Source organism: Crocodylus porosus, unplaced genomic scaffold, assembly GCF_001723895.1.
Source record: "Crocodylus porosus isolate Cpor-Errol unplaced genomic scaffold, CroPor_comp1, whole genome shotgun sequence".
NCBI lineage: Eukaryota > Metazoa > Chordata > Crocodylia > Crocodylidae > Crocodylus > Crocodylus porosus.
In genome coordinates this window covers 1231453-1257324 of record NW_017728922.1, presented here as the reverse complement: position 1 = coordinate 1257324, position 25872 = coordinate 1231453, and the positions used below count along the sequence as shown (strand labels likewise).

The 25872-nt window shown below is 65.2% G+C and overlaps 5 protein-coding genes across 5 annotated transcripts in view; 3 read left to right on the top strand and 2 right to left on the bottom strand.

Moving 5' to 3' along the window:
- The first annotated feature begins 1717 nt into the window (after nt 1-1717).
- LOC109313293 (protein starmaker-like) lies at nt 1718-5222 on the top strand. Its single transcript, XM_019539788.1, has 3 exons — nt 1718-1793; nt 3075-3176; nt 3628-5222. The coding sequence occupies exons 1-3, from the start codon at nt 1718-1720 to the stop codon at nt 5220-5222; spliced, it is 1773 nt and encodes a 590-aa protein (XP_019395333.1).
- Nucleotides 5223-6092: 870 nt separating this feature from the next.
- Nucleotides 6093-8482, bottom strand: LOC109313114 (eppin-like). The gene is made up of 5 exons (XM_019539519.1): nt 7803-8482; nt 7489-7629; nt 7078-7254; nt 6794-6928; nt 6093-6428 (listed from the first exon to the last, which is right to left on the bottom strand). The coding sequence occupies exons 1-5, from the start codon at nt 8014-8016 to the stop codon at nt 6418-6420; spliced, it is 678 nt and encodes a 225-aa protein (XP_019395064.1). The 5' UTR covers nt 8017-8482; the 3' UTR covers nt 6093-6417.
- Nucleotides 8483-9842: 1360 nt separating this feature from the next.
- On the top strand, nt 9843-13142 carry LOC109313292 (carboxypeptidase inhibitor SmCI-like). The gene is made up of 6 exons (XM_019539787.1): nt 9843-9921; nt 10027-10206; nt 10485-10652; nt 11776-11907; nt 12503-12643; nt 12823-13142. Exons 1-6 carry the CDS (start codon nt 9843-9845, stop codon nt 12825-12827), a joined length of 705 nt encoding a protein of 234 aa, XP_019395332.1. The 3' UTR covers nt 12828-13142.
- Nucleotides 13143-17454: 4312 nt separating this feature from the next.
- On the top strand, nt 17455-19778 carry SPINT4 (serine peptidase inhibitor, Kunitz type 4). Its single transcript, XM_019539818.1, has 4 exons — nt 17455-17530; nt 17783-17959; nt 18929-19096; nt 19581-19778. The coding sequence occupies exons 1-4, from the start codon at nt 17458-17460 to the stop codon at nt 19589-19591; spliced, it is 429 nt and encodes a 142-aa protein (XP_019395363.1). The 5' UTR covers nt 17455-17457; the 3' UTR covers nt 19592-19778.
- A 2175-nt stretch (nt 19779-21953) lies between these two features.
- The window catches only part of LOC109313291 (papilin-like), a 6343-nt gene continuing 2424 nt past the window's right edge, over nt 21954-25872 (bottom strand). Inside the window, exons 5-11 of the mRNA XM_019539786.1 lie at nt 24954-25121; nt 24539-24670; nt 24298-24441; nt 23756-23890; nt 23490-23639; nt 23008-23325; nt 21954-21964 (exon numbers count right to left, since the gene is read on the bottom strand). Of these exons, the coding sequence (XP_019395331.1) occupies nt 21954-21964; nt 23008-23325; nt 23490-23639; nt 23756-23890; nt 24298-24441; nt 24539-24670; nt 24954-25121 (1058 nt within the window). The remainder of the gene's footprint in view (nt 21965-23007; nt 23326-23489; nt 23640-23755; nt 23891-24297; nt 24442-24538; nt 24671-24953; nt 25122-25872) is intronic.

Below are 25872 nucleotides of genomic sequence, written 5' to 3'. Positions count from 1 at the left end.
ACGGCACTGGTCTTCGTGTCAGAGGGTGCTGGAGATGCCCCAGTGTGCTCAGAGCAGAGAGGAAGACCCCAGTGGGCATTACTGGGGACCCATGGGTCCAGGCACCCTCCTTGGGACACAGTGAAGCTGTTGGGGCTAACAGCCACTGTACCATGGGCCTGGGAGTTGCTTGTAGCATCTTAGAACCTAAAAAGTGGGGAGAGGCAGCACCAGGAACCTCAACTCTGAGACCACAGCAAGCAGGATGGGGAGGGACAAGCTGTGGAGGCAGGAGCAAGTGGAGGGAGCCAATTTTCTGTGCACCAAAATGATTTCATAGAACCACAGAATCGTAGAGAATGAGGTTGGGAAGGGACCGCAGGAGGTCACATCTAATCCAGCCCTGTGCTCCAAGCAGGACCAGCCCCAACTGCATCATCCCAGCCAGGGCTTGTCTACTCGGGTCTTCAAACCTCCAAGGAAGGAGCTTCCACCACTGCTCTGGGTAACCTGTTCCAGTGCTTCACCACCTTCGTAGTGAGAAAGTTTTTCCTAATATCCAAGCTCAACTTCTCTTGCTGCAACTTGAGACCATTGTTCTTTGTTCTGTCAATCTCCTCCGGAGAAGGTCACCAAGGCCAGTGAACAGAGGCTGCTCCACGGTTCCCCAGAGACTTTGTCGGACTTGTGAACCTGTGTTTGGAGTCTGACTCAGTTCTGTGGGCACGGGTGCGCCGGGGGAGGGCAGGAATGCAACAACATGGACATCACCGATGAGACAGGTGCCTGTAAAGGCGACCAGCTCGGTGTCTCAGACCATCATGTCCAGAAGAGTTCACCCCATTGCAGAAGGGCAGAGGAGATGGGAGAATGTAAAAAGTATAAAGACCCAGCCACGGGCAGGGCAAGGGACGTGAGCACAGAGGTGGGTGTTTGCTGCAAAGGCCAGCGGTCTGCCTGCATCAGGAGGAGGGTTGTAAGGCAGACAAGACCAGCAGTTAAAGCTGGTCAAAAGCCTGGACAGCTGCCCTGGGGGCCTGCCTGGGTGTGGGGATTTCCCTGCCCAAGGAATCGCAGACCTGGGAGAAGGTGCAGGGACACTTGGCCCTGCTCATCCCACTCCTGAGGGTCTCAGTGCTGAGCCTGGGCCTCTAAGCAGGCCTTGTGGCAATGAGCACCTGAGGAAGGGTCACAAGCACCTGAGAAAGCCTGGCATTCATGGTTGCAAGCCAATTATCTTGGAATTATGTATGCAATTAGGTTGGAATTAAATACACAATTAGTTTGAAATTAAATGCACGGGGGGCCTGTCCCGCTGCTGGCACCTGCCTGAGCTGCGGGCAGGCAAGGCATCGTCACGTGCGGGGCGAGGACTGGGCAGCGTGTGCAGGGTGCCAGGGCTCTTCCTTGCACACACTCAGCGCACAGCCGGGTTCTGCGGGACGGAGCGGGGAAGAGGCTGGTCTGTCGGCACCAGGAGGCGTGGCCCGCCTGGCCCGGTCCCTGCAGCCGCGCGTGGCTCTGGGCATCGCAGCCTGCCAGCTTCCTCCTCACCAGGTATCTCCTGTCTGGGCGGGGCAGGATGCTGGGAGCTGGAGCGAAGCGCAACTGGGATCAGCTCTGGGAGGTTCTCTCTCGTCACCTCTGAGTTGCTGCCACCCACGCGCAACCCCGGGTGGAGCTTTAAATCTCAGCCTAGCGCAGCTCGGGGTGCTCAGACCTGGCTCCCAGTGGCAGCATGAAGCTGGCAGTCTTCTTCGTCCTCCTGGGGAGCTTCGCCCCGTGGACAGCGCTGCAGGCTGCCCCAGCAGAACGTGAGTAGGGGCGGCGGGGACCCAGGCCAGAGGCTTTTCAAACTCAGAGCCGGAGGCTCCAGACCTCCGAGAGATGGTGCGGAGAGGCAGGTTCCTGGATCGAAACCAGAGCAGCCTCGGGCTGGTTGTCTGCGCTCCCCTGTGGGCATGCCTCGGTGGCGGCCCTGCCCCATGCTCCCAGCCAGCAACCCAGAATAGCACTGAACACCCTCCCACTCGCCAGCCCGGGGTGCGGCATGGCCAGGGGCCACGGGGCAGCTGCCACCACTGGGGGAGGCAGCAGGGACATGCAAGGTTGGGGACATGTACAGAGCCAAGGCCGCGTTCCTTCCCCGGGCACCAAGGTTGCCTCCGCTCTGCCCTCAGCCTCCTCTCAGACATGGCAGCGGAGGAGACCCCTGCATGGCACGGGCCCTTGCCCACTGGGATGTGTGACCTGCCCCCGTGCTCGCTCTGTTCGGGGCTTGTGAGCACAAATGGGGCTGGGGGCACTGCCGGGTCCTGGATGAGCAGGGACCTCCCTGCGCTGCAGAGTGCCCACAGCCCCAAGCCCTCAGCCCTTCCCATGGCTGCTCAGAGCTTGGGCAGGGCCCTTGCAGTGAGGGCTGTCCAAATTATCTGGGTCACCGTGCGGTGCAGCATGGCTAGGTGCTGAGCTCACAAACCTGTTTGCTCAGTCCATCTGTCTGTCTGTCTGTCTGGGCTGCACAGCGGGTGCTCTGGGCAGACCCCACTGCCAGAGGGGGCCCATGTGGCAGCACTGAGGTCCCATGTGGCCCCCAGCTCTTGCCCTCCCTGTGCTCCACCTGTCCTAACCCTGGGTTTCTCCCGCTGCGAGCAGGATTCACTGACAGGTGCTTACTCAAGTGCAAAGGGGACCAGGACTGTCCCAGGGGGCACAGGTGCAGCTGCACAAGGGGTAGGCTGGTTTGCAGGCCTGTGGCCACAGCAGGTAAGGGGCTTTTCCCTGGGCTCGTGCATACGTGCCCTGGGGCATGGCGCCATGGGTTTGGGTGCTGCTGCATGGAAACGACACGCGTGCAGCTCTCCCCATGCAGCCACAGGCAGCTGTCACGGTGCTGCTGCATGGCTGGGGGAGCAGCAAGGCATGTTTGCTCTTGACACCATGACCCTGGCCTGGATGTGGGCAGATGACCCCGAGCTGGCAGACCTCGTGCCAGGAGAACGCTGCTGCCGGCTCGTTCTGGGGTAACTCCTTGGGACACGTGCCAGGGAAAAGTAGCCGAGGCGGCCCGTCACCAGCGATTCTCTCTGTTCCAGGTCAGGAAGGACGTTCTCCGGCGCCGGCCCCCCTGCACCAGGAGCCCCCTTTGGCCAACGGAACAGGCGTCCTGGGCCCGTCGTACCCGAGCCTGGCCAGAGGTGAGCCCACACGGGTCCCCGCCATGCCCTCCCCCGCGTGCTGCCCCTGGGAGTGGTGTAGCCATGGGGCGCCCAGGAGACCCGGAGTGGATGGTTTCTTCTCCCTGTGGCTGTGGGGGAGGGATTGGGGATAGAGGGGTCTACAGCAGTGGAAACCTGCTTGGGGAAGCAGGGTCCCCACACCCCAAGCCTTTCTCTGGGCCTGCTGTATTCCTACCTGGGCTCCCCCAGCACTGGTCCTGCCCCTGCCCCAGCTCCAGCCTTCTCCAGTGGGCACGGCTCACCCGTATCTGACTGAAGCTGCTCTGCCCATTACCTGCTGCCCGGGGGGGGATTCCCAGCTTGAGTCCTGCCTCTTCTACCCCTGCCTGGGGGAGGGCAGTGCCGGGGTTGGACAGGGGGCAGCTGCAGGACTCAGGGTCCCTGACTGCTGCTTTCACTCCCATCTCAGGGATCCCTGGAGCAGCTTCTCCTGCCCCTGGCCGTGACCTGGGGGAACGCACCCCGCAGGCAGCTGAGTCCAGGGAACAGCCCGTGGCAGGGGTCAGCCTTGCAAATGTGGGTGGAAAGAAGGCAAGCACGGGGGGGCTGGAGTCCCCCCATCTGGCTCTGCCAAGGGGCTGCATGTGCGGGGGAAAGCCTGCCAGGTGCAAGAACCAGCCTGAGTGCAAGGAGGGAGCGCAGAGCACGGTGGGGAGCCGGGGAGACCCCCTGTCTGCTGGGAAACCTGGCCTGGGGCCCCCTGCAGCTCCCACAGGACCGGTGCCTGGTGCAGGACCTGAGCCCAGGGAAAAGCTCCTATCTACAGACCCCTCTGGGGTTGGGGCAGAGCCGTCTGGGGTAGAACTGGTGTCTCTCTCAGACCCGGTGCCCACTGGAAAACCAGCATCTGGAGCCACACGTGTGCCCGGTGACAAGCTGGTACCTGGGGCCAATGGAAAACCTCTGGGCTACGAGACACCTGCGTTTGGGGCAACAACCATGTCTGACAAAAAGCCTGTGCCTCGGGCAGAGCCTGCACCCAGTGAAAAACCAATGTCCAGCAAGAAACCCCTGTGTAGGGAGAAGCCTGCATCCACTGGAAACCCAGTGTCCAGTGAAAAACATTTGTCTAGAGATAAATCAGTGTCTAGCGAAAAGCCAATGCCCAGTGAAAAACATTTGTCTAGAGATAAGCCTGAATCTAGTGAAAAGCCAGTCTCCAGTGAAAAGCCAGAGTCCAGTGAAAACCATCTGCCTAGAAATAAGCCAGAGTCTAGTGAAAACCCGGAGTCCAGTGAAAGGCCGGAGCCCAGTGCAAACCATTTGTCTAGAGATAAGCCTGAATCCAGTGAAGAGCCAGAGTCCAGTGAAAAACATTTGTCTAGAGACAAACTTCCCCCCATCCCTACATCCCCTGGAAAACCAGTGTCCAATGTAGTACCAGTGGCGAGAGATAAGCCTGCAGCTGGGGGCAATCCCATATCCAACTCGGTGCCCTCCCTTTTGAAGCCGCTGCTCGGGTTGGATTCTGGTGGGAAAGACAATGCAGGGAAGAAGGATGAACAGGACAATGACAAGGACCAGGACCAGGAGGTGGATGATGATGATGACGAGTACGAGGCGGGCGATGATGCTGATGATGCCGATGAGTATGAGACAGACTATGAGGATGAAACCAAGGATGATGAGGATGCAGATAAGGACAAGGAGGAGGATGATGGCTGGGCTGACGATGACAAGGATGAGGATGAGGATGAGGATGAAGATGAGGACGAGGAGGAGGGTGGGGGTGCAGGGGAAGAAGACGATGATGATGACAATGACGATGACGATGACAATGACAAGGATAATGACAATGACCTGAACCTCATGGACAGCGATGAGGGCCAGGATGACGTTGACCCGAACCTCATGGTCATGGCCACTGACGACACAGACGTGGACACGGAGAATGACTACAACGATGAGAACGAGTATGGTGAGGGTGGTGGCGAAGTCAATGAATACAGCGATGACAACGATGACTTCAGTGACGATGACAGCTATGACATATGGTGGTTCTGATGGGGCCGCAGAGTGGGCCCGATTGGGGGGAGACCCGTCGTCTGCATGGGGTGAGGATGTGGAGCCATGTGAGGAGGAAACCTTGTACATAAGCACGTGGAGCGCCGAGGGTCCCTGCACTGCGAGGCCCAGCCAGCCCTGCTCACACTCTGACATCCACGGTGTGGCCACTTCCCACCACTGCCCCGAGCTGGCACATGCTGTGGTCACATCTGTGTGTGCTGTGTGGCCACACCCTGGCTCCCCGGCACTGCCCGTGCAGCATCATGGTGGTGCAGCAGTCCACGCTGCCCCAGCTGCGGCCCCTCACGGCCCAGGAGCTCGAGGCAGGCCTCTAGCGGTCTGCGGTAGACACAGACTTCTGGGGGCTCTGTCTATGTGGGACCACGTGCTGGACACTAGCCGTGCCACGGAAAGCCGGAGTTGCCCCCGTTCCTCCCCCTGTGGTGCCAGTGCTCACTTCCTCCTTTATTGTTTGGACACAAACAATGTCCCTTCTCAATAAAGCTGAATGTGAGCAGCACCCAGCTGGGCCGTGGCTGATGCATGTTGGCTGCACCAGCACAGCAAGAGTCTCTTGGTGAATGGGCCGACTGGGACAGCGCCAGCTGCCTTTCTCCCCAGCGAATGGCCAAGACCTCTTGGGGGGCATGATCCTGCTTATGTGCCTATCACACACCTAGCTTTGATGGCGCTGGCCACGCAACGGGGCCGGGCATGAATGGAAGCATGTGCAGGCTGAGCCCTGCATCCCCGTTCCCAGCAGCAAAGGTGCTCTGCAGAGGGGCCCATGGCATGGGCAAGGGGACCCCTGCCCGGGGCAGGTCCAGACGTAGGAATGATAAAGCAGAGGCCAGGCACTGGGTGCATTCATCAGAGTTTATTGGGAAAAGGAAGGGCCCGGGGACCCATGACCAGAGCCTCAGCTCCTGCCCCTTCCCCCTACCCCCGCACCCTCAGGGGGACCTCGCTACCCAGGGAAGGGGTGTCATGGCAGGGGGCTTGCTCAAGCCCCTCCAGTGATTTGCACCCTCCCAACCCCCCCATCCCATGGATCACCAGGGAGCCAAGCAGCAGCTGGAGACGCACAGGGGCCCGGGGGGAGGGGGGGGCTCCAGGGTCTCGGTCTCTGGGCTGGTCCGGTCCTGGTGAGGCATCTTGTGCTGAAGCCGCCCACCCCAGGTGGTCTGGGCACTTAGCGGGGCCCTGTCAAGAGGAAGCCGTCTGAGTGCACTGCATACCTGCCATCATAGCAGCAGCCTGCTTGCCTGGGAGATCCTGGCCTGGCCCACCCCACGGCACTTGGACCCAGGTCCTGGCACCAGTAGGAGGGTGGGAGGAGGGGGCAGGAGCCCCTTGAGCCCCAGGGGGTTGAGCGCAGGCTCCCGTCTCTCAGGAGTGGGGCAGGCACGCTGTCACCAATGGCCACGGCAGCGTGGGGCCACATCAGCCTTCCCCACATGCCCGCACGTCCCTGCACGCAGCCTGATGGGGCGCAGTGCACCCCTCTCCCCGTGCCCCGGTCCAGGCTCTGCTTGCAGCTGCGAAGGGCGTGCGAAGGGAGATCGCACCTCCTGTCACTCTCATGCACTGGTGCCCGCAGCCGTTACTGCAGCACTTCTCTCCTTCCCCGCAAGCCCCGTCGGCCCTGCACAGCTCCACGCACGGCCCCACTCCCTGCGGCTCGGGGCAGGCGGCCCAGCGCGCTGCAACACACAACGTGGGGCATCAGGCACCTGTCCTGTGGCTCTGGGGTGGGACGAAGGTAGTGGGGAGCTGATGGGAGAAGGGGTCTGGTGGCAACTTGGGACCCTTCGGAGCCAGACAGCCCGTTCCCACGCCCCATCGCTCTTACCATGGCCTGCACAAGCCCAGAGACACTTGTGTTTGGTCTCAAAGTTGTTGGCATTGCCGGAGCAGCTGCCGTACTCAAACTTCCTGCAGCGCCCGGACGGCCAGTGGTAGAACCAGCGTGGGACGGCCGCAAGGCAGGGGCCTGGGTCTGGGGGGAGCCTGCAGATGTCCCTGGGTCCTGCACATGGACAAGAGCCTCACAGCCAGGCGTGGTGGAGACGGGGCAGACCCGCCACCCCACGCCAGGCGCTGGACTTTGCAATGGGCATGTGATGGGGAGGTTGTTGGAGGGGGGCAACAGGAGCCAGGAAGACAGGGCCCAGGGGGCAGCGCAGGGGATTGGGAGGGGGTCACAGTGCCCGCCAGTGCCCAGCTCCCCCTGTGCAAGAGATTGCCCCGGTGCTGGCCTTACCGGGCAGGGGGTCGAGGCAGGCCTGGCCGCAGGGGATGAGGCAGCACTTCTGACTCCCCGGGCAGCTGTAATCGCTGGAGCAGGGGAAGAAGCAGGGATCCAGAACGCCGGGTGCCGAGGAGGGGCAGACGCCGGGCTTCTCTGCAAGGGAGGGCACTGCGGGCTCACAGCTCCAGGCCCTCGCCCTGCTGCTGCCCCCCGTCAGCCCCATCCCTGCACCCCGGCAGCTTCTCCGGGTCCCTAACGGGAAACCTTTCACCTCCCTTGTGTGTCTGGTACCGTATCCCTGCCCCTGCTCCCTCTGCCGCACTCACCCCTGGGCGCAGTCTGCAGCTCTGCCCTGAGGGCCAGGAGCCCCAGGAGGAGGACGGTGCCTGCTGGCTTCATGGTGCTGCTGGGAGCCAGGTCTGAGCTCCCCCAGCCGCCCCGGTTGGATTTAAACCCTGTGCTCGGGGTGGAGCTGGCTCTGGAGGGGACGTGATGCACGGTGCCCTGCAGGCTCCTGCCAAGCTCCAGTGCCCTGGCCATAAATCAGGCCCCGGATGGAACGAGGGAAAACCCGGATCCACGGCAGGGCTCAAAAGACCAGGAGGGACAGGAGGCTCCAGGTCCCGTGTGCTGGAGCCATGGGGACTGGCGGGGAGAAAGCTGCCCGAGACCAGTGGGGCTGGAAGTGACCCTCAGAGGTCACGTCTGGTCCAAGCCCTGCCTGAAGCAGGATCAACCCTGTCCAGACCAGCCCAGACAACCATCATCTCTACTCTACATAAGATGGCTGTCAGCTCTGATGCAACATAGACCTTGCACCCGACCGGCCCCGGGGTCCTGCTGCTATGAGATGTCAGTCTGCACTGCGGGCAGGCAAAACCCACAAGTCCATACAATGCAACCAAGGGGGAAATCCCTTCCTGCCCCCAGGGCAAGTCGGTCTGAGCCTGAGCGCAGGGGCAAGACCCTCCAGCTGGGACCTGCGTGGAGGGTTGCAGAAGCATTGGCACAGCCCAGTCCAGCAACCCAGTGCCTCTGGGGAGGCTTAAAAGCCCGACACATGGAGCAGAAAAAAAGGGGAAGGAGGAGGCAAGAGCAACCAGCAGAGCCCAGAAACCTGAGAAATCCCCACAGCAGAACATGGGCATCACCGCGCTCAGATCATCCTGACCAGCCCTTGCTCCTCCGGATGCTTGCAAAAGGCCTTCCTGGGGCTCGGCTCCAGTGTCTTCCCAGGTACGGAGGAGAGGTTACCTGGTCCGTCCTTCCCCGGGGCCTCTCCTCACTGTCTGTGAAGAGAGGCACTGCGCCGGCCCTGTGCCAGTCCTCTGGTGCCTGCTTGGTGGTGCACGGTGCCCTACAGGCTCCTGCCAAGCTCCAGCGCCATCGGCCTGACCATAAATCAGACCCCGGATGGAACAAGGAGCGACCCGGATCCACGGAGCGCCAGGAGACAGGGGAGGCTCCAGGTCCCGTGGGCTGGAGTCAGGGGCTGACGGGGAGCTCAGCGCTGTGGATCCCACTGCCCAGCACAGACCCCTGCCCAGGGGGGCAGCTCAGGAGCAGGGAGGTACCCTTGGGCACTGGCCTGGCCGGCCGGGGACTCCCTGCATTCCCCAGCAGACACCACCCCGGCCTCCACCCCTGGCTGGAACGAGGAAGCAAACAGGTTCCCCAGGCTCAGAGAAACCCCCCGGGAAGCACCAGAGACACGTGGAAGTGCACTGCAGCCACGGGCGGCTGGCGGGGCGATGTGTGCACTGTGCCCAGTCCTGAGATGCAGAGTCCGGCTGTGGCCTGGGCACAGAGCGGGGTCACCTCCACGCCTGCCCCAGGGCTCGAGCACAGCGGGGGCCAGTGGCCGGGTCGGGCACGATGCCCAGAACAGGCCTGGGGCTATGTCTGCCGTGCTCGGTGAGGTGTTTGTCTTAGCCGCGCTCCAGCATTGTGAGGCCGAGTGCTGCAGGGAGCGTGGCACCCCGGGAGCAGCGGGGCGCAGCCAGCTCCACGGTGCCGCAGGGTTGGCGCTGCCCGTCTCCTGCAACCCAGAGCCCTCTTGTCCTCCCAGCCCCGCACGCAGCTCACAGGCCTGGCGGCGCGCTCCGCCCTGGCCACCCCAGGCTGCACGCACCCAGGTCACGTTGGGGGTGCCTCCCAATTCCCCCTGGCCTCGCTGAGCAACCTGGGGTGGATCCGGGTTGTTTCCTTGCTTCACCGGGGCCTGATTTACAGCCAAGTCGAGCGAGCTTGGCAAGGCCCCCGGGGCTCTGGAGCAACTTCCCCTCCTGGGTCAGCCCCACCCTGACTGTAGGGTTTAAGTCCAGCTGGCTCGGCCCCGGGGCTTAGACCCTGCTCCCAGCGGCACCATGACGGCCAGAAGCATCTTCCTCCTGCCATGGCTCCTCGTCCTCTGCCTCCAGCCTGCCCCAGCTCAGGAGGAGGCAGGTGAGCAGGAGCGCCTTCCGGGTGCGGGGACCTCAGTGCCCAGGAGCACCTGGTGATGGGCCCAGGGCCCCAGCCCCTGACTCCAGCTTCCCGCTCTCCTCCCAGAGAGGTGGCCGGACTTGTGCAAGCTGCCTCCAGAGCAAGGCCCATGCCGAGGGCAAATCCCTCACTTCTACTACAACGCCTCCTCCAAACGCTGTGAACTCTTCATGTACGGCGGCTGCCAGGGCAACGCCAACAACTTCAAGACCGAGGAGGACTGCGTGGCTGCCTGCGGGGACCGAGGTGAGGGGGCGCCTGGCTTGGGGGCTGTGGTGGGGACAGGCTGGGGGTCTGGAGGCAGGTGCTGCTGAGCAGCTGGCCAGGGAGCAGAGCTGAACCACCCTCAAGGCAAGAGGCAGAGCCCCGTGGTGCAGGATCGGCCCCTGGCCCAGCTGAGGGCTGCCCTGTGGCCCCAGCACCTCTGCGGGGGATCACGGGCTGGGTGCAGTGCACATGGCCCCGGGGCATCTGCCAGCCCCTCAGGCTGCGCGTAGCTGCAAGTTCCCGTGCTCTGCCCGCAGCGGTTTGCAAGCTGCAGTCCGACCCCGGCCTGTGCAAAGCGCTGGTCCCACGCTGGTTCCACAACCCACAGGCCAGGAAGTGCGAGAGCTTCAACTACGGCGGCTGTGGAGGCAACGGCAACAACTTCAAGACGGAGGAGGCCTGCCTCAGGCTCTGCCAGGGCACGGGTGAGGCCCTTTGTCTTCCTTGCGTGGAGCCGTGGGCCTGCCCCGGCACTGCGGCGTGGGCGCCTGGACCCAGACAGAGCCCGTGCACCGGGTGGAGCGCGGCGACAGGGCCCCTTGCTGGGGAGGGTCAGGCAGCAGGGCTCTGACGGCACCGCCGGCTCCCAGGGTCTCCCTGGCACCGGGTCCAGCATGGCTGGATGGGGGCAGCAGAGAGGGGGAGCTGTGAGGCTGAGAGCTCCTGCAGCAGGGTCCCAGCCCCACTCCCGGGGGGCCGCAGGGGAATAGGCCAGGCCGTCACAGCTCCACTGGCTGCACTGAGCACCTGCCCCGGCTCCAGGGACAGTCCTGGGAGACCCCGACCCTCAACCAGGGTGTTTTTGTTTTGTTTTTTTTCTGGTTTTTTTTGCACCGGTCCTGGAAGCACTGCAATACCAGGTCAATGCATGGAGTGGATGGAGCACGCTCCGGTTCCACCACCCAATACCAAAAAGAATCTGCTCAATATAGACCTCCTATGGAGGACATATCAGAGACAATGATCCGTGACCCCCTAATCATGCAGACCCCCAGCGCTAGCACTCGGGTTCCCCCAGCATGGTTGAGTGTGTGGAGGGGAGAAGCCAGGATAGGGCGGGGAGAGCGGGGAGCAGGTCAAGTGCCCAGGGCACGGGGGTGAGGCTGCATGGCAAATGGGATCAAAGGGGCTTGCCCAGAGACTGGCCCTTTGCCCCTCCACCCTGCCTGCTCCTGGCCTGCCCGCGGGCCAGACGTGCCCCCAGCTTGGATGTGCTCCCAGCACTGCTCCCAGGACTGTGCGGTGCTGGGGCTGGGAGGTGGCATTGACAGGCTCCGATAGGGCACCGGAGCCACCGCCTCCCCCGGGAGCCAGCCCCAGCGTGGCGAGGCTCATAACCCCTCCCAGCGCCGTGCGGGCTCACAGCGCTCGGCCCCCGGTCCCGGCAGCCGATGGAGTGCGAGGGCATCTTCCTGCTGCTGGGGATCCTCGCCCTGTGGGCCAGCCTGCAGGCGGTCTCGGGGCGGGGGGAGGAGGGTGAGTAGGGCCCTGCCCCGGTGCCGCGCGGCTGGGGCGAGGGGCAGCCGTGACCGAGCTCTCTCTCTGCAGTGGAGTGCCCACCGCCCACCCCGCACTGCGCCTGGTCGTTTCCTCCCCGGTGCGGCCCGCGGAGGCCGTGCGCCCCAGGCAAGACGTGCTGCCACCACCAGTGCCAGTTCCAGTGCCTGGACCTCCTGAAAGGTGCGGTGGAGGGGGCAGAGGTGCATGGGGTGCTTGTGCTCCCCGGGCTGGAGCAGCGCCCAGCTCGCACCTCGGGGCGCAGGGAGCTACGCCAGGCGGCTCTGTGCTGAGACATTACCGGGGAGCGGGTTTGCCCTGGCACCATTGCGAGCTGGGCAGGGGTTTCCCATAGTGAGGGGTACTCAGCCTACAGCCCTGGTCCAGGCAGCTGCCTCCCTGGGCCCCTACCTGCGGCAGGAGGAGGGGGAGGGAAAGCCAAGCTTGGTGCTGGGAAATCGGGCACCAGCAGCTTTGGCACGATCGGGGTGAGAGAGCTGTGGAGGTGCCCAGAGACCCTGGGTCCCTGCACAGGTCAAGGCGCTGCCCGTCTCTGGGCGAGTGCGGCTCACTCGGTGCGGCAGCCCCCGGGCTCTGGACGCCGCGTGCCCGAGCTGGGTGCGTGGGCTGGACCCAGCAGCAGCCGCTGCAACGGCCCATCAGCCCGCTGGCACCTGCGGCCCCACGGGGAAGCAGCTTGGAGCGGGGGCGTCTGCCAGGCCCTGGTGCCTGGGGCCAGGCCATGTCCCGTGCACCCCTGACATGCCCTGTGTCACAGAGAAACCTGGGGTGTGCCCTCCTGACCCTGTCCGGTGCAGTGAGCCCCAGCAAAACGAGTGCAATCGCGACTATGAGTGTGGCGCACAGCTGAAGTGCTGCCACTGGAGATGTGCCCAGCGCTGCGTGAAGCCTGTGCAAGGTACGGTGCAGCCAGTGTGCAGGCAGGGGGGGAGGAGGGAGCCGAGCCCTTGGCTGCAGGCCCAGGGCACCGCACCGGTGCCATCGTGTCTCCAGCCCGAGCTGAGCTGCAGTGGGGCTGTGCCCGGGCAGGGCTGGTCCCAGGCTGGGCTCTCTGAACCTGTCCCCTCCGTGCTCCAGATTGACCACCAGGCCAAGCCTGAGGAGGAGGCATCGTGGGGAGCAGGTCTGATGCTGCCCAGCAAGAGGTGAGGATCCTTCTACCCTGGGCCCAGACCCAGACCTGGCATGAAGGTCCCAAGGGCAGCTCCTCTGTGCTCCTCCTTTCGCCGCATACCCCCTTGCTGCATCACCCGGCAATGCCCTGCACTCTGACCCAGACCTGGGTTTGCTCCTCTACGGGTCCGCTTGCAGCGGCACCAGGGGTTGTGCCCAGGGCCCGCTCTCGACCCCCTGCGCTCCCACTGCAGATGCCTCTCAATAAAGATGCTCCTTCCTGCGGCAGCTGCTTGGAGAGCGATTGCAGAGAGGTGGGCGCCGTGCAGCGCTGGGGGAATGCATGGGGGTGGGATGGGGGCAGGGGGATACAGCCCTGCCAGGATGGGGTCACGCTCACTCGCAGGGTCCTGGGGCACCACTGGTGCTGCCAAGGGGACAGAAGAGCTGCCCTGCCGCTGCCCCCTGCACAAAGGGCCCAGACAGCAGCAGGCGTCGGGGCTGATGGACCCAAGGCTTCACTGCAGTGGGGCAGGGGAACACAGGAAGCACCTGGTCGTGGGACAATAAGGCCTGGGGGCCAAGACAGCCTATGGCACATGCCCAGCCCCGGTGGATTGGTCTGCCCTCCGCAGTGCACCAGACACCTTCCAAATTGCCCTCCTGCCCGGGGCTCCAGCCTCAGCACGGGTCCTGCGGCCCCCAGGGGATGGCAGCAGGGCCCAGTGAACGCTTCTTCCTCTCCAAGGGTGCTGGTGCTTCCCCGGCCCGTTCAGCGCTGGGCCCTGGCCGGGCGCTTCACCCCTTCTGTGCTCACAGTCCCATTTCTCGGGGCTTCGGGAAGCTCCAGCCCTGGGCTGCTGTTTCTCAGGGTCCCCTCACCCGGGGTCCTGCTGGTTTCTCTGCTGGCACCACCCTGCTCCCTGGGAGCACAAAGGATGCTCTGCCCAGGGCAAAGGGCGCGGGGTTTGTTGGCCACCCCCGGGCTCCTTACTGGCTCCATGAAGGGGGAGACATCTCTCATGCTGGTCCGGCTGCCTCTGGCCCCAGGCTGGGTCTCTGCGTGTCGGGGATCTGGGAAGTCGCACGCCTGCTCCAGCACGCCAGAAGCTGCTGCATGCCAGCAGGCAGCTGGTTTCTGCCCTCCTGCCCCAGCTTGTCTGGCAGGCAGGTGCTCGCCGGCCTCCTTTGCCTAAGGAGCAGGGAGGGGCCTCTCCCAGGATGCTCCTGCCTGGCCCCGGCTCCCCTGCCTGGCTGAGGGCGCTCGGGTCCCTCGGCACCCGCAGGCACAGGCAGCGCCTCCCACCGGACACGCAGCATCGGGGTGCGGCTGGTGTGCTGGGCCCCGCGGTACAGCCAGCACCGTGCTCTCCGCGGGCCCCAGGGCCTGGCCCCGGCGCTGGGCAGTGCTGAGCCCGTCACAGCTCACTGGGGCAGGGGAAGGGGCTCCCCACCTCGTCCCCGGCTCCAGGCCCCACCGCTGCCCTGGCAGTCAGCCACAGGGTCCAGCACAGCTCAGCCGCATGCTGCCCGGGGCCCGAGGCCCGGGGCAGCTCGCCGTGCCCCGCCACGCAGAGCAGGCAGCTGTGCATGGCCTGGACGGCTTGGGCCAGGGGCAGTCGTGGCGGCTCAGAGCCCTTGTGCCAGGGCACCAGCCTCTCGCTGGCCACTGCTCGCGGGGAGAGGGCAGGTAGTCCACATGCCAGGGGAGCCGCCTAGCTGCTGGGCTGCGCCCGGGCTTGGGCACAGGCACACGTGCAGGGCATGGGGTCCCCCCACTTGCCGTGCCCCCGGCTCCCTGTGGAGGACTGTCCTGTGCCCCTTGCTGCCAGGAGGGTGCGCCTGGCTTACCGGAGCTGGCGGAGGGGACCGACCCCAGCGCGGGTCCCCGGGGGTCAGTGGGGACTACCGCTGTCCCGCTCCACGCGTCCGAGCCAGCCCAGCTCCCCTGCGCGGCGCTGCCGAGCGCTGCGTAGACATGCCCCGAGAGGCCCGCGGTTTGCCGGGTGCGGGGGAGGCACCAGCCCGTCCACGGGAGGAAGGAGCAGGTGGGGTGAGCTGGGGATGCGCTGGCCGTGGACAAAGCCCGGCTGGGAGCTGCAGGAGATGTTTGATCCCTGCAGCAGCCTCCCCGGTGCTGCTCCTGGCTTGGTTTCGAGGAGGACTCACTGCGCGTGGAGGGATCATGTGCCATGCCCTGGCCGTCACGGGGGCTGCACGTGGTGGCCCAGAAGGCCTCTGCCCTACGCTCCTAACATGCTGCCACTGTGGCCATGAGCCTGGGCAATGCCCTGCTCAGGGGCTGCCGAGCCCCAGTGACTTTGCCCAGGGGTGAGCTGTCCCCATCTCCTCTCCCAGGGCACGCGACTCCATCACCTTCGCAACAGCTGCAATTACCGAGCCGATAATCCCGCTGGAATGGGTGCGGCTCCCCGCCCTCCGGCCTCCCCCTCCCCTGCCGCGTTGGTGCCACACCCGGCAGCACCGCAGCCTCTCTGCTCACGCCGGAGCTGGGAGCAAAGGACCCCGGGGTGGCCAGGGCACCCCACTGCAGCCGGCGACAGCAGCTTGGCAGTGGGGTGCAGCAAAGCTGCCGGGGCTGCAATGGGCCCCGTGTGCTACCCCAGCAGCAATGCTCTGTGGCCGCTTTCCAGTGCCCTGCGCAGCTTCTGGCCTCGCTGATGAGTCCTGCAAGCTAATTGCACATTGTGCAAGCAGCTGTTTCCTTGTCTCGGGGTAATTAGGACAATTGCATCTGCCCTGAGACTGCCTGGGAGCAGGTGACACAGGCCTGCTCTAGCCCCTTGCTCGCACATCAGGGTTGGGCTGGGGCAGCTGCTTCAGGCACTTGGGGAAAGGGAATCGGCCCTCTCGGCCCTGCTTCCGCTCCCCGGGACGTGTTTCCATGGGGTTGGATGCCAAGGGCCCCGCCTCTGCCTTGACTGTATCAGCACCCCCTCCCTCCCCGACGGCCCCTGGGCATTCGTGTCCCGTGCTCCAGGGACCAGTCCTCCAGGAACAGGGAAGCGGAGGTGGAGTGTGCTGCTGCCTGCCACGTGCTCGGGTGGGGTCTGGAGGGCCCGGCTCGGGATGGTGGCAGGATGGGGCCCTGCAGGCACTGGCCCTGCTGATGGGGGCACCTGGGGGGGGGCTCCTGCCAGTGGTTAGCAAACCAGCCTCAGAGGCCGCCAGGTCCAGCGCAGACAGGGCAGGGCTGCCAGGGAGCCGCGGCTTCAAAGCTGAGAAGCGTCCTGAGGCCAAGCAGCAGGTGCAGCAGGCAGGGAAAGGAACAAGAGCTGGACGGGGTTAAAACTAATCCATGAGCAATGTGGCTGGGGGCAAAGCCCCGCAAGTGGGGGTGTTTGCAGAGACCCCAGGGGTGTCAGCATTGCGGCCCAAGGCAGTGGTAAGGCCTCTGAGGATATCGTGTGGCTGCCTGGCCTGTCCCCAGAGACCCACTGAACCGGGGGCAGATCCAGAGAAGGACCACGCGCCCAGGAAAGGGGATGGGGGTCCCAAGGGACAGTATCATACCCGATCCAGTGGCTGGACACAGGTCACAGAGCACTCGGGTTGGGAGATACGGGGAGTTTCTGCCCCTTGCAGGGACGAAGTCCTGGAGCAGTCATCCGGGCACTGCAGTGGGGCCCAGAACCCAAACCCCGTGGAGGGCCGGGTCAGTGCCACGGGACAGGGCTGCTTCCGGCATGGCGTGGTGGGCATCACACCGGTGGGTCCGAGCCTCTGGGAACCCCGTGACGGGGTGGAAAGGGATGGTCCTGGCGCCAGGGATGTTCAGGCCCAACTGCTCGCTGCCTGCGGAGGCCGCTGCAGACCCGTCAGCCTGGCGCGAGCTGCGTTTGTGGTTGCAGATGCGAGCCCTTGCAGATGTGGCGGCGAGCGGCAGACGGGTGCACTGAGCGCGTGTCAGCCTAACCCGATGCCTGTCCCCGATAAGAGACCATTTTCTAGCCCGAGGAAGTGTGGCCAACTTTACCTCTCCAGACTTCAGCTCAGTGTCTGATGCGATGCCAAGCGGGAAGTTATTCATGCAGCCGGGGAGCTGGGCACTCGGGCAGCAACTGTGAGGACCTGGCTGCCGTGGGCTGCAGTCGGGGGCTACGGGGCCAATACCCGGCTGGCAGGAGGGGCTTGCGAGTGCCTCTGCAACCAGCCCAGGGGTCCCTGCATGGTGTCATGGGTGCCCCAACTGGCCCCTCCTGAGGGGCGGGGGCGCAGGCCCCCAGGACGCCAGTGAGCCACGGCAGGCTCGGCAGGGAGTGCCGTTCCTGGGCCCCTGGTCACGGGTGGCGCATGGCACAGCCACGGGCCCTGCCGCAGCCGAGTTCCCGTCCGACTGGTCTCCCCGGCTCAGGCTCAGGCTCGCCTCTGGTGCTGCTGGGCGCGGGGGAGCTGCTCTCCTGGGCGGGGAGAGCCAGGCCAGTTTGCAGGCAGATGGCATTCGCTGGGATTTGGGCCCCAACAGGTCCTGGCAGGATGCTGAGCCAGTCCCGCCCCTGCCACCCCGCCCTCCTGCCTGGCAGCTTAAACCCCCGCCGGTCCAGCCCCGCAGACTCAGAACCGCCTCCTGGTAGCACCATGAAGTCGGGCATCCTTCTCCTCCTCCTCGCCGCCCCGCTCCTGCTCTGGGCCAAGCCAACGCCGGCGACAGGTAAGCGCCCAGCGCGGCACCCCTGGTGCCAGGGGCAGGGGCGCCGCACAGCCCTTCTCCCATGGGATGCGCTCCGAGTGTGCCGATGCGGATGGGAGGAGCGGGGCAGGAGGGGCCTGGGGCAGGCTGTGGCCACGCTGGGGTGATGGGACAGGGCTGGGGCAGTGCCGAGCCCCCGGCACCCCGCCCCGTGTCCCTGCGGGGATGCTGCCCCCAGCACAGCCCGCTGAGCCCTGCCCCCGTCTCCTTCAGAGAAAGCCGGGTATTGCTCTCGGCAGCCGCCCCTCGGGGGGGTGTTCGACGAGGAGCCCTGCAGCGCCTGCCTCAAGGACCAGTCCTGCTCCAACTGCTCCAGTGATGCCGACTGCCCCGGCGAGGCCAAGTGCTGCCCGGGCGACTGTGGCTTCACCTGCCAGGCCCCCGTGAAGGGTAAGGGCGCTGCCCCGGGTGGGCAGGCTCCAGGTCCCAGCACAGGGTGCAGGAAGCTGGGCTGAAATGGGGGTTCCCCGAGCTGTGCGCCCCATCCAGGACAGGGTGCAGGTCACCCAGGGTGTGATGGGGCCCGGGGCCCAGATGTACGTGCTCCTCGGGGCATAGGCTGCTGCAGCGGGGGCGGTGTGCCAGGGAGCGGTGTCTGTTGTGTGCACGGACTGGGAGCGTTCAGCAGGGAGGGCTCCTCTCCTGCGTCTTCCTGGGCATCTCAGAGATGCTGCCCGGAGACATCCCTCCCCAGGGGGTCGGGGTCCCACTCTGCTCTCCCCGGGGCGGTGGTGGCATCGGATGTTCTCTCCCTTGCTCCATTTCCACCAGCTCCAAACCAGCCCTCGTGGCATCCTACGACATGTCGTGTCCTAGCACCAGGCTCCCCCAGGAAGGCAGGGGCAAATTGCCAGGGGTGGAGGTGGCAGGCTGCTGCCCTGTCACTCCCCGTCTCTGGGAAGTAGATTCACCTCCAGAGGCAGAAGCATCCTCCCCCTGCCCAGCTGGGACATGCCCCTCGCTGCTCAGGCTTTAAATACAGGCCTGTCAAGCCAGTGTCCAGGCGTTGCTGCCCATGAGAGGCACCCCGGGGCAGGGGCTGGGCCGTGGAGAGGGGGCATGACCATCCCACTGCAAAACCCTGACCCTCAGGGCTGCGCCTGCACCGTGGCCATCAGGGCTCCTGCTCCCAGAGACCTGCTTGAGCCGGGAAGCCCTGGGCTGGCAGCGGTTTGGTCAGAGACCCCAGGCTGTCGGCTCCTGCGGTTTTGCAGCAGGGAGACTCGGGTCCCTTCGCAAGGGGGGGCCGAGCAGACCGTGCCTGGTGCAGCCGGGAAGGAGCGGGGCAGAGGGCCGAGGACCCTGCTGGCGAGAGCATCCCCTCCTGCCTGCGGCCCAACCTGCCGCCTCTGCCCGCAGACTTCTGCCACCTGCCCTCTGTGTGCGGCAGCTGCAAGGCGCTCTTCGTCCGCTTCTTCTACAACTCCTCCACCCGGGCCTGCGAGGAGTTTGTCTACGGCGGCTGTGGCGGCAACAAGAACAACTTTGAGACCAAGGAGGACTGCTCCAAGGCCTGCCAGCACCTGGGTAGATAAATGCCTGCACAGCGCCGGGACCAGGGCTGCACCCAGCTCACTCGAAGGCAGCTTCCCCCGCAAGGCAGGACCACGGCCCGGCCGAGCCCGGCAGCCCCCAGCAGACAGGGTCCCGGGTCTGAATGGCTGGAGCGGGGCTCGCGGAGGCCAGCTTTGGGGTCTGTGCTGCACCCCTTCTCAAGCCCACTCCTGCGCGCCAGGTCTCCGGGCTCCCGCTGCCTCTCCCCAGGGTGCCCCTGCCTGAGGGAACAGCCCGCACCCAGGTCCCGACAGCCCATCTACCCCAGCCAGGCAGGGAGGGCAGGTGCCAGCCTCTCGCCCTGTCCCAGTTCAGGGTGAAAACGAACTCATTCCTACCCAGTGCATAAGAGATTGCAATCAAGGCAGGGAAACCGAGGCACAGACAATTGCACCTGCCCCACCCTGCATGGACGCAGGTCCCCGGCCCCACCCTGACTGCTTTGTCTCTGTTTCAGACACTGCTTAGCCTGTCCAGAGCAGGGAGGGGAGGAGGAAGCTGCCCTCCCGGGTGACCACTGCGCTAGGCAAGACTCGCAGCCCCCCGGGCCGATACGGCTGTCCCTGCCCGGCCGGCGTCCCACGTCTCGTTCTTCCGGACTCGGCACCGAGGTTTCACCAGTGGCTGCTGCACTGCCAGCCCCAGCCCCAGCCCCGAGGCGTTGGCTCCCTGCCCGTCCCGTAGCTATGCAGGTCTCTGCGCGGCGCGGCGCAGCGCAGCCATGCTCCGCGCAGGGAGGCACCTGCCCAGCAAGGGGAGCGGGACCCTGCCCGCAACCAGGGCACTGCGCTGCTGGGCTGCAGCCCGGGCACGGGCGTGCGCTGTGCCAGCCTGGCCCCCTTCCCGCAGAGGGCCCAAGCTGTTAAATATACGGACAGGACCTGCCAAACCCCGCTCTGGGCCTTGTCACTGCAGCCCATGGGGAAGGGGGCAGCAGCCAGGGGCTCGCCGGCCTTTGCCCGGGCTCTGCCCCTGCTGCTGGGGCTCCAGAGCTGGTGGTGGGGACAGTTCGGCCCCGGCCTCTTCCCCTGTGGAGCCCCGATCACGAGAGACCTGATGCTACCCCAGCGTGACGCCCCTGCCAGCTGCGGTGCAGCTGGTGCTACGTGCTCTCTCCAGAGCAGCTGCTTCCCTGGAGGCCCCGGTGCTCAGGGTGTGACGGAGATGAGACACCCTTGGCTTTCTTCTTGAAGAAGGACGTTCCCAGCCCCCCGACTGGAGAGAAAAGCGCCCGGCCTGTGCTACAAGATGGGCAGCCCACCGGCAAACACAGAGCCCAGCTGGGCTGGGGCATCTGTGATGTCTTGGGGCAAGTTCTGCATTGGAAACCTTCCTCAGCTGCTCCCAGGCCAGCTGGACCCAGAGCTTGGTCAGGGCAGGCCACTGGCTGGGGGACAGGGAGCCCTGACCTGCAGTCTCAGCTGTGCCACTGGCTGCTCTGTGTCCTTGGCCCTGCCACTTCGCCGCTCCACGCTCCCTCATACTGGAAGCTGCCTGGGTACAGCCCCCAGCACATGCCTGTTCATCCCCACACACACAGGGCTCAGTGCTGGCATACTGCAGTCCCTCCCTGCTACCCTAACCCTCCCCTCCCCCCCGATGCAGAGCCCCCCAGAGAGCAGGCCTTTGCAGCAGTACAGCTCAGGGGGCACCGCAGCTCTGTGCCACGGGGCAGAGAGCCCATGAATTGCACCCACACCCAGCTGAGCCAGTCCAGATGGAGTAGAAAGGGCAGGAGGGCATTTAAAGGGCTCTGTCCTGCCCCCCCACCCCGGGGAGGTCCATTCAGAGGCGGGGGCTGCAAAAGCCAGTTCATGGCCCTGTGGCGGGGAGAAGAGCGCTGGCAGACAGCGGCTGCTCTGCTCTGACGCCCAGGGTCGCCCAGTCCAGTCTGCGCCTGGCTGACACGTCCTGAGGATTGCAGCAAGTCCTGTGCAAGTGAAACCAGCCCCCTCCCCAGTCCTAACGGACTCCCCTGCCATGTGATGGGAGGGGGCAAACCCTATAAAGGCAGGCTGCTTTCCCCCAGCTCCCTTTTGTGTCTCTATGACCCCCCTGGGGGTGATGCGGGCGGCACGCTGGGGGGCGGGCGGTCTGCGAGGGTGGGTGGCTTGGGTGAGGCTGGAAGGAAGCTGCTATTGTATAGCAAGGGACTAGCTATGGCCAGGCAGGGAATGAGGATACTCAGCCACATGCACACACACGTAGGTCAGGCCTGCTCAGGGCTTTACAGTGCTCAGCAACATGCACACGCACATAGGCCAGGTCTGCTCCAGGTTTTGCCATGCACACGCATGTGCATGTGTGCTTAGCTCCATGACCCAGGGCGTACTGGCCAGCCCGTGGGCTTGCTGCTGCGGTGCTCAGGGGCTAGGATTGTACCCCGACAAGCAGGAGCCTGTGTCAACCAGGCGGTAGCTGCAACCCTCTCCCAGAGCAGTACCGTGGCTGGGGACAGGCTGGAGAATGGCCAGGGTGAGGCCGGGGCTGCCCGGGGAGCAGGGAGCCCCAGTGCAGCCACGATGGGAGGGGGAATGTCATCCTCCACCCCCAGCTCTGCCTGCTGCTCCCTCCTGGTAGGGCACCCGGGTGCAGGTGCCTGATGCAAGCCTGATGCAAGGCGGGGCAGGACTGGTGGCACAGGGTGCCGTGCAGGGAGAGCTGGCCTCTCCCCGACCTAGCACGACAGGCAGGGCTGGGCTGGCCATGATCCAGGACAGCAAAGACAGCAGATGCTTGGTGCAGCTGCTCCCTTTATTGCTGCAGGCTCGCTGAGCAGCTGAGGAAGGGGGACCCTGGCACCTGCCATCCGGCATTGGGGTCTCCTGGGTCACGCTGCACCTGAAACCAGAGGAGCAGGGTTGGCGGAGCTGAGGGCTCCTGCCCGGCCCCGGCTGCAGGGCGCGGGCCTGTTCTCCCCCGCCCCGACCCCCCACCCTCAGGGAAGCTCCTTCCCCGGGCAGTCCCGCGGGCAGCCCTTCCTTGGCTCTCTGACCAAGTCAACAATGCGCAGCCAGTGTTTGCAGCTCGCCCACCAGCGGCTCTCGACCCTTTCAGACTCAAGACCCCTTGGCAAATGCCAGCTCTTATCTTTCACTTGTTTTTTGACTGCAGGAAAACACCAGCTCAGTTCTCCTGCTGCCAAGTGCTCAGAAAGGCCGCAGCAGGAAAGACTGGTTTTAACATCATGAAAAGTGCTGGGCTGGAAATCTCTGGGTTCATCTTCTGAATCATGGGGCTGGCAGGGACCTCCAGGGTGACCTCCAGTCCAACACCTGCCCGAGGCAGGATCAGCCCTCTCCAAACCACCCTCCGTAATCCAGACTTTTCATAAACCTGCTGTCAGCCCTGATGCAACACATAACGTGCGCCTGTATTTGTCCACCTTTGGGACTTGACATGTAACACCAGGAGCTGCTGCAGGGAAAGCAGGGCGACCACAGCAGCCGAGACCCGGCTGGGACAAAAGCTCGTTCAGATCCGCTCGAGAGACCCCAGGCAGAGGGCCCTGCCTTCCCGCCGCGAAGCAGGGCACCCCCCCAGGCCACAGCAATCAGACCAGGGCTGAATTCCTGCCTGCCCCAAACCTGGCGTCGTCTGACCCTGAGCGGAGGGGCAAGAGCCTCCAGCTCGGCCAGCCCAGCGCTGGCGCGGGGAGGTGGGGCTCAGCGCAGGAGCGTCCCGCCGGGGCTGGGGGGGCGCCGGCCTAGGCCAGGCGCAGCAGCGAGGGCTGCGGACGTGCTCCCCAGCCCAGCCCCGTGCTCAGGCAGGGAATTGCCAGCAGAAGCAGAGGTTGCCCTCAGGGCGTGGGGTACACCCCCAGCGCGCCCCTCGGACGCGGCCCCCAGCCCCCGGAGGAGACCGCAGAGCGAGGCAGGGCCCACCGGGCCGCGCAGGGCAGCCCTCGTACGAGGAGGGACCCAACGGGCCGGGGCTGTCCCGCTCGGAGATGAGCTGTCGGGGGGGTATAGCAGTGGTGCAGAGCTGGCGGATAGGGGCGCGAACCGCCAGCTCTTGGCTTTCGCTCTGCTTTTGGCTGCGGGGGCCCAGCGTACCTCTGCGCACGGCCACGCACCCCCAGGCGCAGCCGGTGTCGCAGCACTTCTCGTGTCTCTGGCATATGCTGTCCTCCAGGCACTGGTTGTGGTGCCTCTCCTCCGGGGTGCCGCAGGCTGTCGGCTTGGGGCACACGCCGGGGTGCTCTGCGAGACGGGGAGGGAGACGATGATCCTCTGCCCCCTCATCCCCTGTGCTCAGGCTGGACAAGACCCCCCGGGCAAGGCTGGCAGCACAGGGCTGCCCCCAGCTCCGAATGCCTGGCGGGGCACTGCCCCTGGAGATGGGGGAGCGGGCAGGGCAGCGGTACCTTTGCTGCGGGGAAGGCAATGCTGGAAGCAGCCGCCGAAGCAGCACTTCTCCTGCTTGGGGCAGTCCCGGTCGTGGGTGCACGTATCGTTCCCCTTGCACGGCACCAGCGTCTGCCAGGGCCTGACCTTGGGGCACTCGCCCGGCTTGGCTGCAGGGAGACGGGGGTCAGGAGCAGCTCGTTAGCATTGCCCTCCCCTCCTGCGGGTGCATCTCTCCTCCACGGCAGCAGCCTGGGGGGCAGGGGGCTCCACGGGGCCCGGTTACCTCGATCAGGGGCCAGGCACGTCGGGCCACAGCTGCTCTGGCAGCACTTCCTATCCCCCGGGCAGTCGTCGTCCTCCTCGCATGGGTGCATGCACGGGGCTGTCGGGGCGGCCAGCGGGCAGATGCCAGGCTTCTCTGGGGAGCAGCAAGCAGAGAGTCAGGGGCCAGGGGCCAGCCACAGCCCCCCAGCTCGGACGCAGGCCCAGAGCAAGCTCAGCCCCTGCTAAGACGGGGTGACCCTGGGGCCCGTGTCTGCCCTCTTCTGCCACGCATCTTGGGGGATGGGTGAGATCTTGTGTCCGGGATGACTCCTCACCCATCACCTCCCTTACCCCAGCCCATCACAGCTCCATGGAGGAAGCTCTGCCGCTCTTTGGGGGCATCACCTTGGCATTGCAAAAAACCGCAAACAAAGCAGCTTCCCCATTCGGAGGAAGACGAAGCCCAAATCCATCCTTTGCCCCGTAGACCCTGATGAGACCCGTGTGTCTGGGCCCCAGACCTGCCTGGCGGGCACGGCGCCCGCGATGCCATCCTCCTACCTTTGGAAGGGGTCATGCACTTGTAGTCGCAGCCCTGGAGGCAGCACTTCTCGTCCCCGGGGCACTCGCCGTCCGCTCGGCAGGTGGCCTTGCAGTTGTAGGTGAAGTAGAGCCCGGGGGTGATGGAGCAGTAGCCGGGCTTCACTGAGACAGGGCAGACAAGGGCAGGGCAGGTCAGCGCCATGGCGAGCAGACCCGGGCACCAGCAGGCAGGCCTCAGGAGGGTGCTGAGGGGACTCACGCGAGCTCTGGTCCACGCACTCCCGGCGGCACCGCAGGCTGCAGCACTTCTCTCCTCGGGCGCAGTCGTGGTCGTAGAGGCACCGCCGCTCGCAGTCCCCCGCCACAGGGATGGGGACGGGGCTGGGCTCCTCTGCAACGCAGCACACGGCAGGGGCAGGGCGTGAGCAGGGCCGGGCGTAACGGGGTCACCCCAGCGCCTGCTCCCCTGCCCAGGAGAGCGCAGCCCTTCTTTCCAGGGCAGTCCCAGGCTGCGTCCCTCTGTCTGTCTGCCCCCTCTTCTGCCAGCGGCCATCCAGCCTCTCGTGGTTGCTCCTGCCCCTGCCCGGGGGCAATTGTGGCTGCTGCGGCATCTCTGCCCCTGGTGACCCCGGCACAGTCCCACTCCCCCACTGCTGTCCTGCCAGGCCCCTCACCCTGGCCCTCGCAGGTCTGGACGCACTCTTCCCGTGTGCGGAAGTTGTTGGTGTTCCCGCGGCAGCCGCTGTAGAGGAACTCCTGGCACCGCGCGGCCGTGGCGTTGAAGAAGAACCGGCGGGAGTAGGCGTCGCAGAGCCCCTTCTGCACAGGGAGCCGGCACGTGTCTGTGGGCACCGAACAGGCCCTGCATGGGACCCCGCTGGCCCATCGGGGCAGGGCCCTGCAAGCCTGCACTGGGGAGGCCATGGGGCACCCATGGGGCGAGCGCGGGGTGACCGGGCAGCGGGGCAGGTCTGCGGGCCTGCAGCCCTGTGTCAGTCCCAACCAAGTTAACGCTGCTGATCCCTGCCCCCAGCCCCCCCCGCCGTCTCTGTCCCCGTGCGGCCCCCAACACCGCCCTTGGCCTCCGGATCCCTGGCCCCAGCACGGCTCGACAGTGTAAGCGTTGCCCCTGGGCCAGACCGATGGTCCACCTGCCACAGCGGCAGTGGTGCAGGCTTTGGAGCATGGGTGTCCCGGCCTTTATCATCTCCTGGCCTGGCAGCTGCTCCAGCCCCCCGATCCTTTTCACTGCCCTTCTCTGCACCTTTCCGAAGCTCAGACCCAGGGATCCACTTTGCCCCGAACACCCAGGGACAGGATAGGAAAGAGAGGTGGGGGCACGGTGCTCTATATTAAGGAGGAATACACATTCTTGTTAATTAGCAAGGAGGCAGGGGAGGGGCACTCTGAAGTGCTTTGGGTTAGAGTACAGGGCAGTCGAGGGGAAAGAGACTTAATGGTGGGGGCCTACTACAGACCTCCCAACCAGCGGGAAGAGCTTGACCAGGAACTCTTGGGTCAGCTCACGGAGGTGGTGAAGGCTAAGGATGTGGTAGTCATGGGGGACCTGAACTTCCCGGACATCTGCTGGGA